This window comes from Pyxicephalus adspersus, chromosome Z (genome assembly GCF_032062135.1).
Source record: "Pyxicephalus adspersus chromosome Z, UCB_Pads_2.0, whole genome shotgun sequence".
Classification (NCBI taxonomy): Eukaryota; Metazoa; Chordata; class Amphibia; order Anura; family Pyxicephalidae; genus Pyxicephalus; species Pyxicephalus adspersus.
This window is the reverse complement of record NC_092871.1, coordinates 58,930,558-58,948,222: the sequence shown is the minus strand read 5'-3', so window position 1 is coordinate 58,948,222 and position 17,665 is coordinate 58,930,558. Positions and strand designations below refer to the sequence as shown.

General features: G+C 38.1%; 1 protein-coding gene and 1 long non-coding RNA gene across 3 annotated transcripts in view; one reads left to right on the top strand and one right to left on the bottom strand.

Annotated features, from left to right (window-relative positions):
• The window catches only part of LOC140343731 (uncharacterized), a 554,400-nt gene that overhangs the window by 337,448 nt on the left and 199,287 nt on the right, over positions 1-17,665 (top strand). The window lies entirely within an intron of this gene.
• COL27A1 (collagen type XXVII alpha 1 chain) overlaps positions 1-17,665 on the bottom strand; it is a 273,626-nt gene that overhangs the window by 243,099 nt on the left and 12,862 nt on the right. For both annotated transcript variants that reach the window (XM_072430586.1, XM_072430585.1), the window contains exon 2: positions 393-463. In XM_072430586.1, the coding sequence (XP_072286687.1) occupies positions 393-463 (71 nt within the window). The remainder of the gene's footprint in view (positions 1-392; positions 464-17,665) is intronic.

Genomic DNA, 17,665 nt, shown 5'->3' with positions numbered 1-17,665 from the left:
AAAACTAAACTCCTTTGTAATTGCTTGCCCTCATCCTACCTTGTCTTTTTCCTAATGTCAGCATTCCCAGCAATCACACAAACCATTAGATGCCCTTTTCTTTTTTTGTAGTTACATGACAAGCATGTTTATATCCTTGCCTTTAATTTGGCTTCTTTGATTGATGTTTGCAGCAATTAGTGGTTGCCATGCTTAGTGGCATGCCATGGCTTCTATGCTAGAACTGGCATTCTGGAACATGAGAATAAAAGCCCAGCAAATTCAGCAGAAAAAACACAACAAATACCAAACAGTTGTTTGTTTGTTGGTTTGAGGAGTGGTCTGTATACTGTACATCTCCACGCTCATCCCAATCTGTACATTGCTTATAGTTCAAGAAACAAACCATTTACCTTCAGCTGCTCCCTGAGAAATATCCAGGCAACAGGAAATATACAGAATGATCCAAACAAAGAGCAATCTCCTAAAAATGAAAAGAAGAAAGAAGGCCTTTAGAATGATGAACAATAATTACAAAAAACTGGAAAGCAATAAATAGGCACATGCTGCACATAAGTCATTTATAGCATTGGAACCAAAAATCACAGAAGGTTCAGTCAGTAGGAAAATTATAAGTTTTGCTGGAAGAATATTAATGTAATAACTTTAACCATTCAGTACAATGATATTTCAAAAATGAGGCAAAACGTTCATGTAATTTACAGCCAAGTAGGGTAGTGAAAAATGAAAAAGCAATAAGCTAAATACAAATTATGATCAGTCTTAAAACTCAACCCCATAACACAGCAAAATGAAATCTGTTTAATAAAGACAGAGGCCTCTGTTTACTTGCATCTGTATTCGTCTGTCATTTGCAACCCCTATTTATTGTACACAGCTGTGTAATATGTTGGCGCTATATAAATCCTGTTTTTTATTATTATTATTATTATTATTAATAATAATAATAATAATATCATCTATGATGCCAATTGCTCATGTCAAGGAACAGAAAAGTCTTGCTGTAGTCTACAGGAACACTTAAACATATATATGATGAACCTTTGCTTTTATTATACCATTTTTATAAAATTTATAAAGATTTATTTTGCTGAGTCGTGGGAATTTTTGCAACTTAAGCAATAGTTAGGCTGAGTCACAAAGTTCTTCTTTGTGAAACCCCCTACTAAGTTTTTGGCTCTGACCTCTCGTACAATGGAGTATTAGTTCCCTACTAAAAAAGGATGAGCCTAACTTTTCCTGATGTTTTTTCCATAATGTTAAACAAATGAAGAAAGCACCAAGAGATGCAAGACCTTCTTTATAATGGCCATAGCTGACAGAAAGGGACCATGTGTGCAGAGATCTCAGCGGTCCAAAGACACATAAGAAATTGGAAAATGATCCAACTCTACCATTACTATGGTATGAATTGGTTTTTGTAAAAAGTGGGTGCCTAGGTTCCAGAAATTTTCCAGTACACTTTTAAATTTTTGTAAAACCTCTACAGTGCTGACTTGTTCTGTAGCTGGATAATTAGGGAATTAAGTGATCCTAGTGAGAAAACACATCTGTCCAGAAAGAGTTGGTCTAAAGCAGGATAGAAGAAACAATTAACACAGCTGAAAGCTTTGTTCAGTACTTGTTTTGATCTTTTATGCTTTGTATCCTGGCTACACAACAGTGATGTAGAATGGCAGTACAATATTAGCTCTGACAGTGACACAAAATGATAGAGTCTCAAAGATTAAGGGCCCCTTCACACTTTGGTGCATTTCAATATGGTATACATTTACATGCATTGTATTCATTAGAATGAAGAGGCAACTTTATACCTAGAACAAAGCAGCCCAACGCATGGTAGTGAAATACTGGGCCCTGCATTGCAGGTTTACTGGAATGTCATTAAAAATAAGGTGCCTTACCATATGTTGAAGTACAACGGTGTGTAGCCAGCCTAAGGCTATATTAAGATGGATGCAACTACATCTGCTCGAAAAGCCTGTGGCAACTCTATAAGGAATCAGTGGGGATGGTTGACAACCGCATATCAAAAGCACCATAATGCTTGTTTGTTTTAAATGCTCATATTGGTAGTGTCTGTGGTTATTGGCTGGTAATCACTAAACCATCATGAGCTGTCCGGGATAAGCTTAGACACCATCTATATGAACTTAGGCTAATTAAAATCCAAATGGGGGAAGTGTAAAGGCCACCACCAATGACTCCCCCACTGGTCATCATGCTAATCCAATGGCTTTAGTACTTTAAGTAACTGACCCGGAGCAATAATGTTGTTCCAGCCCTCTATTATACTCTATTTTGTACTGAATAGTAGGTTCAGGTCAATGGGCCCGATTTAATAAAGCTCTCCAAGACTGGAGACGATAAATTACCATGGGTGAACATGAGTGATCCAGCAAACTTGGAATGAATTTCTTAAGAAACTTTTTTATTAGTTGGCAAAAGTTTTCAATCTTGAGCCAGATCCATTCCAGGTTTGTGTGATCACTGAGGTTGACCCATGATAGTCTAAATCTTCTCCAGCGTTGTAGAGCTTTAATAAATCAGGCCCTATGTCTCAGTAAGTATGTAAGCTTGTCAGCCAGTACTAGAAGATTTTAGATTAAGGACAGCAATGGAAGCCCTATATTTTTCCCAGTACATGTGTACCTAAAAAGATACCTAAATTCAAAACCTTTGCCAACAAGTTCTTGGAGGAAGGAGAGCATTTTTCATGTGCTGCAGTTAAGTATTAGCAGTAGAAGGAAGTAGAGGAGGTGTTTTTAAGAAAGTAGACCCCTACCCAACCCTCCCACTCCCACTGCAGATGCTGTCTTCCCTGCCCCGCTGATCACAGCTTTCTGCCATCCTAATGTACAATACAGGGCTTGAAATACTGTTGTGTACGTGTGAACAACAAAGGCCTATCCACATCCTGGAAGGGTTTTAAAAAATTAGATGTTACAGGAACAAGGAATATAATGAATATATGTAACCACCTAGCTTTGGGAACATTTTTTCTATGCAATAAATGGGAAAATGTATCAACAGTACGGGGTTAGCCTTTAAGGTGGTAATACTAAAAAAAATCACATACATGAAAACAAAATACAAAAATGTAAATGAAACTGAACTTAATCAACCCCCTCTCAAAATATTAAATACACACTCTCTAAATTTGTAGAAAAGGGAATTCTAAGATCACTGAAACAGTGTTTGGTGGAATTCAGCTAATAGCAATGATAGTAATTTGTGCAACAAACTTAAGTTTGCCAAAATCTGAGCACTTTTCCCTATTGCAGTACTGATAAGCGCTGGTATAAATTTAATAGATGGTGACAAATTCCCCTAAATCAGTGCAGTTGATAAGTTCAGAATATTGTTATACAGATAAGAACAGGATAATGTTGGCCTTTATAGTAGATCTGAGTTTATTTGACCTATGATTCCTACTTTGATTTTGGCACTGTAAGTCTGGATGTACAAGGGTTGTGATGTACTGCCATCAAAATTCATGCCAGTCCCACTGAGTTCATAAACGGGGACACTGAATCACTGTCAGCTCCAAGAAAGGTCTTGAAAACGGAAAGATCCATTCTAACCCAGCTTTTTAGAATGACATCACCCTGCTAACAATGGGCACCCTGGAAAAATGAAGACATAATACACCCACCCTCCCCGCATCTCAAGAACACTGCCCATTGTTACTGTGTCAAAATAAAACATTGTCTTTTATTCAGGAGGGAAATAGGGGTGGAGGGCTCTGTTTCGGATGCTTGTAAAAATTCTTGATGGAAATTCTGACGGAAATGAAAAGATCACATGAAAAATTCCACATTATATTTCTCAGATAGTGGGCTCATTTTAATCCTGAGATTCCCTTACATCACAAACATCAGTGTGCTAATAGTTTATAAAAACACAACATGTTTTCAATCACCAGATGAGAACTTGTCTTAAGAATGACATTAAAGATGATCTCCAAGCAAACAACTGAATACACAAATGAGATACAAATACAGAAATGATTTTACCAGTTAATGGTTTGTAATTCTATCCATCTATTACTGAGATTTTACCAGCTCTAAGCAACTCACTGCTCTAGTAATCTCTGATTCATTCTTCTCTGTCAAAAGATTTTCCTTGAAAAGTAAACTCTGGTTTAGTTTGGGTAGTGAGGGAAAGGATCTGTCAAAGGATCTGTACTTCCCCTTAAAAAAATAAATTATTTGGGGTGAAAAACTTCCCTAGCAAATGCCAGTACTGACAAAAGATGAAGATTTACTATATATCCATTTACCTGGATGCCATGCTCATTCAATAGCTATGATACTACATCCAAAGTTCATTGGCTGTGTTAGTTGCATACCTGTGTCAGTCTCTAAAAGTAGTAAAGCCACAAACTGCCAGGCAACTAACATTTTCAGAAGAGGTCAGCGGTGAAAGCTTCTATGTCTCCATATATCTCTCAGTACAGGTTCCCTGAATTGAGTGGACAGCATGGTGGTTAGGTGGGTAGCACTCTGGCTTATGCAGGACTAGGTCCCATGTTTGAATCTCAGACAGGACACTATCTGCTTGGAATTTGCAGGTTCTCCTCATGTTTGCATGGGTTTCGTACAGGGTACTCTGGTTTCCTCCCTCATTTCCGAAAAACATGCAGTTAAATCGTACTTAAACTCATAAATTTCACTTTACATAAAGGGTAGACAAGTAGGGTAAAATCTTTTTTGTTTTTTTTGTTGTTTAAAAAAAAAAAAAAAGGGTGCAGCACCGCCCCCTAATTCTCGATTGCCTAGGAGAGATCAAGAATGAATAGGAGCACAAAGCCTCCCAGGATACCTACATCACGCGTCCCGGGAGGCTCTTGGGTGCTCCTGCACATGCCCGAGCATCTTTTTTTTCAATCTGACGTCACCCGATCTTGCGCCTGGGTCAGGTGACGAAGGTAGAACACCAGGAAAAAGAGGAGAAGATGGCGGCGCCTGGAACGCTGGCTCCGGGACAAAGTGGGGCCTGATGCAAGACACCCCCGGATGGATCAGACTGCCCTGTGGGATTAAAGGTAAGTGTATTTTTTTTTTAGGCAGTTTTTAGTTTAGTTCCTCATTAAGTCAATTGGCTTCCCCCGCTAAAAAAAAGATCTTAGACTGTATTAAAGACATATGACTATGGTAGGGACATTAGATTGTGAGCCCCTTTGAGGGACAGCTAGTGAAAGGACTATGGACTTTGTAAAGTGCTGCATAACATGTCTGCACTATAAAAATACTGTGTAATATTAATTGAATCCCACATTTTGACAAATAAAGGATTCATGGCCATGAGCTCCCAAGCCCCATCCGATTTAGGTATTCCTACAAAGACACTACAATACTTTATACGTTACAGGGTTACTGGAGCCCATAAATGGCAAGCTGGCTGTACATTTCTTACAGAATTTACCAGCCAAACATGATTTATTATGATACAACCCATGAGTGAGGTAGGATTCATCTTTCTAAATAGTAAACAGAAAGCAATAATTGGCTTCAACTACCCCAGCCCCACCCAAAAAAAAAGATCTTAGACTGTATTAAAGACATATGATTGTGGTAAGAACATTAGATTGTGAGCCCTTTTGAGGGACAGCTAGTGACAGGACAATCGACTTTGTAGTGCTGCATAACTTGTCGGCACTATAAAAATACTGGGAAATAATAATAATAATAATAATTATTATTATTATTATTATTAAACAGGATTTGTAAAGCACCAACATATTACGCAGCGCTGTACCTTAAATAGGGGTTGCAAATGACAGATGAATACAGACAGTGACAGGAGGAGAGGACCTCGGCCCAAAGAACTTACAATCTAATAATAATTGAATCCCACATTTTAACAAATAAAGGATTCATGGCCTTCAGGACCCAAGCCCCATCTGATTTAGGTATTCCTACAAAGACACCACAATACCTTAAAAGTGACAGGGTTACTGGAGTCCAAAATGGCAAGCTGGCTGTAAATATATTACAACATTTATCAGCCAAACATGATTTAATATGATACAACCCATCAGTGAGAGGTGAGAATTTACTTTTTCTAAATAGTAAACAGAAGGCAATAAAAATTAGACAAAGGTGCTTACCCTTCTTTTTTATATCTAAAACAATTGGTAAATACACTCAGGAAAAATGGATACAGTAACTTTCAGGTTCCATTCCCTAATAAAACTTATATAATCTGATATATATAAGCCCTATCAGGGGATCTTTACTTCCCCTTAACAAAATAAATGGTTTGGGGTGAAAACCTTCCCTAGCAAACGCCAGTACTGACAAAACATGAAGACTTACTATATATCATTTACCTGGATGCCATGCCTTTTCAATAGCTACGATACTACATCCATCACTGGAACATGAATAAACAAGAAATTTGAGTCCATTGGCTGTGTTAGTTGCATACTTGTTTGTGTCACAGTTTTTAAAAGTAGTAAAGCAGCAAACTGCCAGGCAACTAACATTTTCAGAAGAGGTCAGCTTCTATATCTTCATATATCTCTCAGTAAAGGTTCCCTAAGCTGAATGGGCAGCATGGTGGCTCAGTGGTTAGCACTCTGGCCTATGCAGCACTAGGTCCTAGGTTTGAATCTCGACCAGGACAAATGGCAAGCTGGCTACAAAGACGCTACACTATTATTAGCTACATGGTTGTTGTAGCCCGTAAATGGCAAGCTGGCTGTAAATATATTACAACATTTATCAGCCAAACATTATTTAATATGATAAAACCCATCAGTCAGAAGGGAGGATTATTCTTTCTAAAAGGATTATTATTTCTAAATAGTAAACAGAAAGCAATAAAAATTAGACAAAGGTACTTACTCTTCTTTTCTATAAAGGAGAAATGGATACAGTAACTTTCAGGTTCCATTCCCTAATAAAACATATATATTCTGATATTTATATAAGCCCTCTGCAATATAGATGATCCCAGGAGTTGCACTGAAGTGAGTGGGGCACAGAGGATGGCAGCAAAGTGCATGTTCTCATCACTCAAAGCCACACGTTCTTGGCACTAACTCAAGTGCCAAAACATTAAAACGCAGACTTTGGCAGAGCCTAATATGAGAGTGGAAAACCTTAATTCAGCTAGGAGATGCCCGGTCAGTGACTAATGAAGGGTATTATCTATCTGAGGTTAACAAATAACTTTTATCAAACCGTCTGTAAAGTGTAGAAAAATGACTGCATCCACAAACACCCCACTGGAATCCATTATGCAACGCAACCAGCTGATCGAGGTCCAAGATTTCCTTGGTTTTTAAACTGAAAAATCAATTGAAACATCAATTAATCAATGTCCTAACTTTTTCTTAAATGTGTCAATAGCTCTTCAACCATAGCCAAGAATCCTGTCCCACAAGTACATTGCTGAGATGATCGCTGCATTCTGTGAGAGAGTAATGATCCTGTGCAGCAGTCTGATACGCCTCGTACTGTGTCAAGCCTAGTAGAATACAAAGATGATTGGAGGGCTTTACACATTAGATTTAAGTTACTGCGTTAGCATCTACAAAAATGTGTGCTGCATCACTTAGTTTATCACTAGTTTAATCTGATGTGTACCAACAATTCACCGATCCTATATTCACAGCATCTTTTCCAATCCTGAATTCACAGCAGAGTTGCCACTTCTATGTAGACTGTACCTGCCTGTACTACCAAGATATGTGTCGAGGGGTTATCAGCATTGTTTCTCCTAATTGATTCACAAACCTGTAGCTTGTCATGCAGTACCACAACTGGCCAGAATTACCACTTTCTGGCGTTGCCAAATGTCCCAATTAAACCCTTGCACTGTAAGCGGTGTCAGGGAAGGGTAGGGTGCAAGACAAACATGTAAGAGGATTTGGTACACATGACATGGAGTGGATTTAGTACATGTTTAAACTGTCACACAGAAACCTTTAGTTCTACTTAAGGCAGAATTGCATTATTTAGATCGGGTAAAAGTTTTTATTGCTAATAATTTGCAATTGGGGGTTTCCACACTTTGTCTTGGTTCCCGTTACCAGGACAGAAGACAGAATAATGGAGACACAGAGGATCAAACTGTTCTCCACTAATCGTGAGCGTTTCATTGCTGTCTATGTCCACAATGAAAATACTTTCCCTGGCACTAATCAACATCACATGGCAGTGAGAATTAGTGAGAATATTTCCAGTGGGACCACAAACAGCAAAAAAAAAAAAATGAGAGTTTAAACCTTTCCCATAACTGACAAAGCTAAGCAATGCACTAATAACAACGCATAATCCCAAATGTCATTAAAGAAGCTCATTCCTCTAGATCCTTTTTGCCATGTTTGGAAAATTAGGAATCTTACAACCTTTTTTTCCTCGGATTTCATTGATTAGCTTTTGGTATATGACAAATATGCAATCCCAGGAAACAAGTGAAATCGATCGGTGAGCTACTTGCAAATATTGCAGAAAGTGAAGTTAATATCTCAACAACCCCTACACCCAGACATCATAGACCATCTAACAAGCACATCCAGAAGGCAGTAGGGGTTTACATCCTGAATGAAATTTCCTTTCTTTTTGTGGCTTGCAACTCCAATAACATTTAAACTTTTTAGGCAGGTTTGAATCAGTTGGTGTGTTTGAATACTAAAAGCATTATGAGCATTATGAGCAGATGTGTTTCAGAATTACCAAATATTGATAAAAAGAACCAGCTTGGAGTGGTGCACTACAACAGGTCTGAATGAAAAAATAAACTACTGAGCAGGTATGATATGTGCACCTATATAGATATCAAGGTTTCATTTTTAATTTTTACTGGAATCAAGTTATTAACTGATATTAAGAAATTGAAGCTGAACACACAATGAAGGGAAGCAGGTCATGCGAGTAGGAAGGACGTTACAAAGATTATGGACCAAAAAGGATGGATAGACAAAGCAGTTCAAAATAATCTTAGCACCTGAGTCAGGTTTTGAATGATGCATGTCTGGCTTACTGACCCTGCAGATGCACTTCTCACTGGTTTATGGTCACTCTGACCACCCCCCATCACCACCAAGGGCCGACTGTCATTACAAACAACGGATAGACACCCTGAGCTCAGCCTCAGTCAATTAATTCTACTGCGGTTCCTTATGCCAAGAACTAGCACAACGTGCTCTGTGATTTACATTGTGTCCAAATGTTGCTTTGACATTAAGGTGAAGCATAAACAGTTCCTTTTTAGTCCTTTTCATCTTGAGGAATGATATAAGAGGTTTTTTATACCAAGTTTAGTCAAAGACGACAAGCCTGGGAGACAGAACTAGAACTTTAGGTGTACAGGAGACACACATGGCCACTGATGCACCAGGCCATGGCAATTATACCTGGCGGAGGCGATTGTGTGTGTGGCATCTTCTTCCTCATGGAAAATTTATGGAAAATTTACATCAGTCTAAATTGATGTAACAAACTAAATAAACATAGCATAAACAAAAGCCCTGGCAGCTTTTACTGAGTAATGGTTCCATATTTGAAAAGGAAAAACTGGAACCTGATATGGAAAGGGCCTCTGATGTGATATTCAAATTGAGAATGGCAATTTGTATAAGTAACAGAACAATTAACCCCCTCTCCATTGCCTATAATCCCAAGGAGGGTTGCAGGTCCCGTAAGAAAGTGGAGCAATAACAGCATACTAATATAGCCTAATTTAACCAAGATGGGCGACTTCTTCCAATACTCTACAACCTACTGTTTTAAATTTAAGGGCAATGCAGGATATTTCTATGGCTACAAAAAGGAAGGACCTATGTCAAAGTCCAAACCCCAGAACAAAACTTTAATATACTGCACCTTACCAGTCCTGGTGGCAGAAATAGGAATTTCTATTTATTTTTAGTTTAATATATTTTCTAACTCGAATCTCAGATCTTCCAAAAGGTTGAGGACTTACTTTACACTCCATGTGACAGGACAATGTCAGTCACCTGGATGAGCTATGTAAATTCCAAAGTTGAATGAAATTTTCCCATCCCTAATGGCTGCATTTTTTGTTGGTAGGCATGGAAAAGTATTTGTCTTGGAGAACTAGACAAAAAAACAAAAATCATCAAGGGGTAGAGGTTTTTCGTAGAAGAGACATGCAAAGTATATTTTTCCAAAAAACTTTCTCCCTGGTTCTGGCTTTTTGTTTTCCTGCTTACACCACATAGTACCATGCAGCGCACAGCCCAACTCTATTTTTTCTCAACACTGAGAATAGAATGGTCAAATATGATTGCAGTGGCCCTGAAAGTTTGGGGCTAAGATCACAACTTTGGAGGATGCAGCAATAGCATGATCCTTGACCTGCCATCAGTACAGGGTGCTACAATTGGCAAGAATGCACAGCATTAATAGTGCAAAAGCTCACACATCAAATTTTATTTCTGCTTTAAGTCTAAAATAAAAATGTATATGGTACTACATTTGACATTTCTCATATAAGGCAAGTCTGATAATACCTAACCAAAGCAAAGCAACTTCGATTTTAGAACCTTTTTCTATTTTTTGAAAATAAAAATTCTGCATTGGTGTAAAAAAATGGTAACAAGCCAGATGTATAACACTAGGAACATTAGTACTCATAGAAGATTTAAAGGTCAAACAACATCTAGCTGGGTTATAAGGCTGGCATTATCATAAGCACTAGAAGTAAAAGTTAGTTCAACTGTCAAATTGCCCTCTGTGTATATAGGGGTGTGGGTATCATATAAGGGTTTACCCTGCACAAAATGTTTAGGTAGCTGAACTACAAGGGCCCCTGACTGTGCTTGTGTGAACTCAACTGTTCAGCTACCACTTTTTATAAGGCATCTGCCAAGTGCCTTTTTTGCACCTAGTGTATCTATTTAGCCTATTACAGTATTTATGTTTATTTAATTTCTATTACCTACAGGTAATGATAGATCCTAACACAAACATAAAACAGATCCTAGACACAAACAAAAATCATGAAAAATACCTTAATAAGTTAAACTAAATAAATAAATAACGCAAACAGACAGGTTTTTTATTGCAGAAGAGAGAGGCAGCCTGGTCAATCAAGACAACCGATAGGAACTGGATGAAGATGGTAGCCCCCATGACATGGCAAGGTAAGGTAAGCTTACATAAAAATGTGTGATCTGGCAGGTAAGTTTATTTTACTGCAGAAGAGACATCACCTGTTGATGCATGGGACATATAGTAAACTCCTCTTAAACGTGCAGGCATTAGGCAAGCATGTTTCGCTTTAAATAGAGATTGCATTGTGGGAATTCTGCAATATGAACTAAAATCTCCAAACTGCTAATACATCTGCTTCCCACTAACCCATTCCAAGCAGAGAAAAATGCACTGCGCCCTTAGGAATACATTACTTTCCATATGTCTCAGCAGAGTCTGCCTTAGCCATATCAACAAAAGACTTTTCAAGGGATCTCTTCAGTACTTCTGTGACCTAAGGTGAAGTGTAATGAGGGGGGCTGGGGGAGCAATGGAGGTGTGGGGCAAAACATAGGATTTACAGCTGAGGGAGTAGGTGATGACATGGTAGGGACTCTGGTAGCTGACCATAGAAATGCATTCTCACCCAAATTAATTACTGGTGTGGCAAATCATTCTCCAAATTTATATAAAATTACACCAACAATACTTTAGGTTTAATATTATCAATAAGAGGCCTTAATTAAAATACAGCTTATCTATAAAAGCAATTTAGTTAAAACATGAAAGCAGTATTATGATTGCTTCTTAACGTGTTACATAAATAGGACCCTTACTGTGAAGCCACAAGTAACAGAAGAAAAGCAGAAAGAAAGTTACACTTTTAAAAGTTTTGGATCAGGCAAGTATTACTGCAGAAAGGGACAGGCAATGTCCTTCTGCAATAAGCATTATTACCTGCCTTTTTTTTAAATATTTTATTTTATTGAAGGTAAGATAAAATAGTACAAAAATAAAAAGAAACAAAACAATACACATACACAGTGTAGTGTCAATCCGTACACAATAAACAAGCATATATGAACAAATAAGGGACAGTATTAGACAACCTCCAAAGAAATAGATAAATAATCTGTGTATGTCTTCAAAACATCTTCATCTTAGCCCTACCTTTTTTATTTGACCATTGAAATATTTTCGTTGAACTGTGCAAAACAATAATCCAAAAAAATTGGGACCAAACAAAGTCCCAGAACAAAGGTATACCTACCCCAGCTTGTAGTCAATGTATACCCTGCCTCTCTAATGAATACAAATATTGGACATATAACATCATTATCTGAGAAACTGAAATACAGAAACAGCTGTGTACAAATGTCGATTCAGTCCAAAGCTCCTAAAGCCCGACGGTCATGCCAGACTGTACGGATGAAAAGTTTGATAACTTCGTGCAAATGTGATGGAGATAATGTATGTTGTAAATTTGACATCCAAGTAGCAAAACATTTTTGTGGGTGTGTGAAGGTGTTGGGTAGCTTCTGTTTTATCTATCAACATTAAAGATTGTAAATAATTGGTAAGTTGCTTTCCTGTTGGGGATGAGGTTCAAGCCAGCGTTTCAATATACATTTTTTAGCTGCCAGCAAAAAAGGTGTTGAAATTTGGATAAACCTGTAGTGGTTGATTGAGAAGACATCTGCCTTTTATTTAAAAAAAAATGAATGGGGGAGGGGAGGCAAAAGGGAAAAAGCTTCAGTTTTACAGCAAAATTCTAAATACTTACTTTGTCAACAGCACTGCCCCACAGTAATGTTGCTCTGCTGTTAGCCACTGGTTCTCCTCCAGGGTAAATGCCAAGGCATTTCTCTGAGCCTACGAGGTGTTGTCAGCATGATGTCCTGGGCTTACAATATTGTACAATATTGTAGAGAGTGGTGCCAACATTAAAATGTCAGTTCTGTTCTGTGCAATAATGAAGACAGCACACCACAGCCAAAGGCAAAAAAGAAGACCCTGGGACATGATGTTACTGGCCAGAATTAAGCTCATTTGATGGCATATATAAGAGGTATGTTTAAAAAGTATGTGTAGGAGGTAGACAAGGAGAGTTTTTTATTTTAAAAAACTAAAGATATGATTTAAGGAGAATCGTTTAGGTTTCATTTAAAAAGTCTCCAAAATGATCTATGGCTAACCAGGCACAGGACTCTCCTACAAACTACATTAACATTCTTCAGAATCTCTATTGCAAAATAAAGTACAAAATATTGTACAAAGTAATAAGTAGAAAATACGCATAGAATGTACAAATATATTCACACACTGGGGAATGCTGTCAAATTTAACACAACAATGGTGAAAATGAGGAGATGACTAAGAGTAAACAGTCCAGTCTTTGAAGTAAGAGTCTTGCAATTTGAATGCTGGTGTCATCTCTGTGCCACTCCTTTTGTACCAATAACTATTCCAAACACTAGCCTGCAAGCAAAGAACTGTTGTTTCTGTCAACTCTTCCATATTGTACACATTGGACACTATTAGAATGTGTGTGGACACTGCTGAGCAAGGCAAACCACAACACTCCACTGACTTTACCGAGAATGGTCTCCATGTGCCTAATGGCTATTCCATTTCTGGCCAAATATAAATCTTCATGGATAAGGAAGCATCAAAGGCTTCTTTCCAAAAGTTACACAATGGAAGGGGGTTTTCATATAATCCTTTAAGGTGTGTTAAAGTGGCATTACAGTGACCATTTTTTAATCTATACCAATTACTCTTTGATGCATATTGTCCTATATTTGCAGACTTTTTAGAGAAGTGCTAAGTGAAGAATACTTGATTTGTTTTGATGCTTGAAGGTCCCCCAAGCCTACACGGACAATGTCATGATTTGGGGTTGTCTCGGTTGGTCAGGTCTGGGTTCAGCAACTTCATGTGCCTAAAAAATGAAGACAGCCAACTCCCTGAATATACTGAATAACTAGGTATTTCCATCTACTGGTTTTCATCGATTCTCTGATGACATGGCCTATTCCAAAATGACAACGCCTGGATTCATCAGGCCAAAATTGTAAAAGGTAACAAGAGTAAATATTTTTACTCATGGATTGGTCATGAAGCTGTACAATTCTCCCTACATCAGTACAAGATCTTGGTGAAGTAAAGCATAAGTTTAACAGAATGATACCAAGGAGAATCCGTGCTGTAATCAAAGCAAAAGGCAGTTCAATATAATATATTAGAAATAAAACCTATTGACCCTCAGGAGCTAATCACTCAGCATGACTTAAGTCTACTGGCTTGCAAAGGCATTCTGGGCCTTCTAGAAGGAAGATTATGATTGATACTAGTCTACACTAACACCAGTGCTTTGAATGCAGACTCAGGCAGCTTGTGACAGCTCAGATTCGCATATGACAAAATAAAAAATAGTCATTCCACCCGTCCCCAAAGTAAAAAGACAAAACACAGCATGAAATACAAAAAGATAGAATTTTACAGACAGGTACAAGAGCTAGATCCATATAATCAAAGAAGGCTCTATGCAGTTAATAGGGGTATACCCCCTCTTTACTTCAAATATGTAACTTCTTACAAATTTGTTGCTGTAATAAGGTATCTTTATTTAAATTCTGTATTTAATCAGTCCAGAACCAACAGTTTTAATTTTATCTGAAAGGTATGTCATAAGAATATATTTTACTACAGTACTGTACACTGTTAATAAAATGGTAATGCACTGGGTAACCTAGTGATATATGTGAGTAGAGTTACAGTGGGTATAGGAATAAGGTACAGTAATTGGAACTTTTCTTTTTTTTTATTACAGTATATGAGGGAAACAAATTGTATTGAGCAATAAGATATTTTAAAGTAGAATACATTTTTGATCAGTTAGAGCATACTTTGAATTATCAATGTAGTATCTGTATTTTGCATTTCTCACTTTTTTTAAATGCCTGAAGATTAGACACTCTTAGTTATCAATCATTCCGCCTTTCTTCCTAGCAAAAGAGGAGTTTTATTACCTGTCATAAAGGAAGTGAATTTATTTCAACATAGGAAGGAGCAATAAAGTCTTTTTCATTGAAAAAGAAAATATGGAGTCACATCATATAAGGTCCTTTGCCTGCCGGTTAGGACTTTATTCTTTTTATGGACACTTAAGCTGCTAATGGAAACAGGCTTGGCCTGATTCGATGGCAGATGAAGCTCAGATTTCAGACCTGAATGAAAACCTGCCAAATATGACCAGCCAAAGTAACAAATGACACTGCTGCTGTCTCAGCGCTGAAGGGGAACACCTTGGCAGGTAGGTGTGCCACAGTAGATTTATTGATCTTATATAAGGCTGAGCAGGTAGGCAGAATTATTATCACAAATGTAGCAATCTATGGTCAAGATCAGGGGTATTGTGATGGTCCAGCCAAGTAGACCATATACTATACTAAAAAATTTGGATAGATTGTCATTCATGATTGCGGTCATACTTTCTAAAACCATGGTGTAACTTACCCGGGACAAGACCGCTGAAAAGCATAAGGTGGGTTTTTTGCCATGCGCCCGCTATTACTTGTGGGGTAGCTAAAAAAAAATAGGAGATTTGTTTACAATGGTATTTCGATAGAGATGGGTTGGGCAGGTGCAGCAAAGCTTCCATGAGTTTTTACGCAGAGAAATTTGCAAAACCGACCATAGATGGGTATAAACCCTAATCCACAGCCGGCGAACTACCAGAAAGTCCCACCAGATATGACAAAAAGTTCCCTCAGTACCACATCCTCTAAAACATTTCAACATGCCGCCAGCAACATACTTGGCCATCCTATCGAGTGTCATGTACCACCTAAATAGAACTTTATAAGAATTTTCCTGTGTTATAACGTTAGTGGAACATTTTGCCACAGCTAGCCATATCTCATTCTGATCCTCCGAAGCTCAAGTCTGATTCCCATCCCACATAGGGCGATTGTTGAGCATCCATCTGGAGCAAAAGCGCATATAAAAAGAACACCAGTCCTGATAAATATGGGTTTTGCAAACAACATGATTCAAAGGCTGATAATTCTAGGGGAGTATGCTTGTAATCTCTAAGTAATGTCAATAAATAATGCAGGATTTGCCAGTATCTGTACATTTAGCTGGAGGCGAAGTGTAGATAACTCTTTAAATAATAGCGGATAGTTTACCTGATAAATAGATGTTAAGTTAGAGGTAATCTTAATTCCAAGATATGGAATACATCCAACTACTGAAAAGCAAAGTGGGGTCACAAAGAGTCCACCACTGAAGATGGCAAGGTAACATTCAGCGCTCTAGATTTGTTATCATTTACAAGCAAATAACGATAACAAGGAGCACAAGTTAGTTAATGTTGTTGCCAGTGACGTGAGAGACAGTAACACCTCATGAGCAAAAAGCATAACTTTGTGCTCCAATCCAAAGATCTTTACCACTGAAATGTTTTGGTGAGCTCAAATAGTGGCAGCTAAAAGTTTGAGAGCTAAAAAAAAAAAAAATTTAGGCAAAAGCAGGCAACCTTGCCTAGTGCCCCGTAAAATGGGGAATGGGGTCGATTCAAAGCCCATATATTTAACTGATGCCGATGGTGAGGAAAACAGAGCTGATATCCAATTCGTCCTCGAATCCTCACTTTCTGGGAGCATAAAACATGTATTGCTATGGTAGCGAGTCAAAGGCCTTCCTTATAACTAAAGAAAGAAACATACATTTTATAGATTTAGTATGTGCCAAGTGCAACAATTGCATTACACTGGGCACATTTTCACCATCTTGTCACTTAGGGACAAACTCAACTTGCTCACCATGAATCAGGTTACCAAGAAACTGGTTAAGCCGACTGGCCAGAATTTTGGCTAAGATTTTAACATCAACATTCAGGAGCAATATTGGCCCAAAGTTGACCCAAGAATAAGGATCAGTCGATGGCTTGAGTATCATGACAATAGATGCTTTCAAAGATTCAGGCTTTAAACACGAACCCTGCTTTAGGCAGTTGAAGAAAGAAAATAAATGAGGTGTAATAACTACCGACATCCTCTTGAAGCATACCTATACTCACAAAATCAATTTAGGCTTATGGATAACAAAAGCCAAAGTTATAATCATTTGAATTTTTTTCCAGCTTGCTTTGATCTTTGAATATTAAAAACGAGTTCTGGCCACACCCCCAGGTCTTTGCATCGCCTGGGCGGAGAAAGGCAATCTGGGAAATGCCATCCTTGGTGGGAGTGTGTCTAATCCACTCCCTAATTATGCAGATTATTTTTGTCACTGTGTGACTGCAGCTGCTGAGCTTGTGAGCTCTGTGTGCAGTGAGGTAGGGGGTGGGGGGGGGGGGGGGGGGGGGGAGTGGGTGAAGGTCAGTAAATGTAAACTTGCCAGTCACAAACTGGCCACTTCTAAACACTTCAGAAATCATTATTTTTTTTATGGATACAAGCTGACCCAACAGATGGAGTTCTGTCCACAGGTCAACAAGCCCCAGGTCTTTAAATTGTTCTAGGATGACCTCGTGGTATACAGGGGGAGACCTAGGTGATTAAAAACATATTTCTAATTTACTATTAACCACCTAAGCGTTACACTGAGGTCTAGATTTCTGTACCAAAAGTGATCCACTGTTTTCCATGAAATTTTTTTTTAAATTGTAGACCTGTAACTTACAGAAATATGTCCGAACAGGGGTTCTA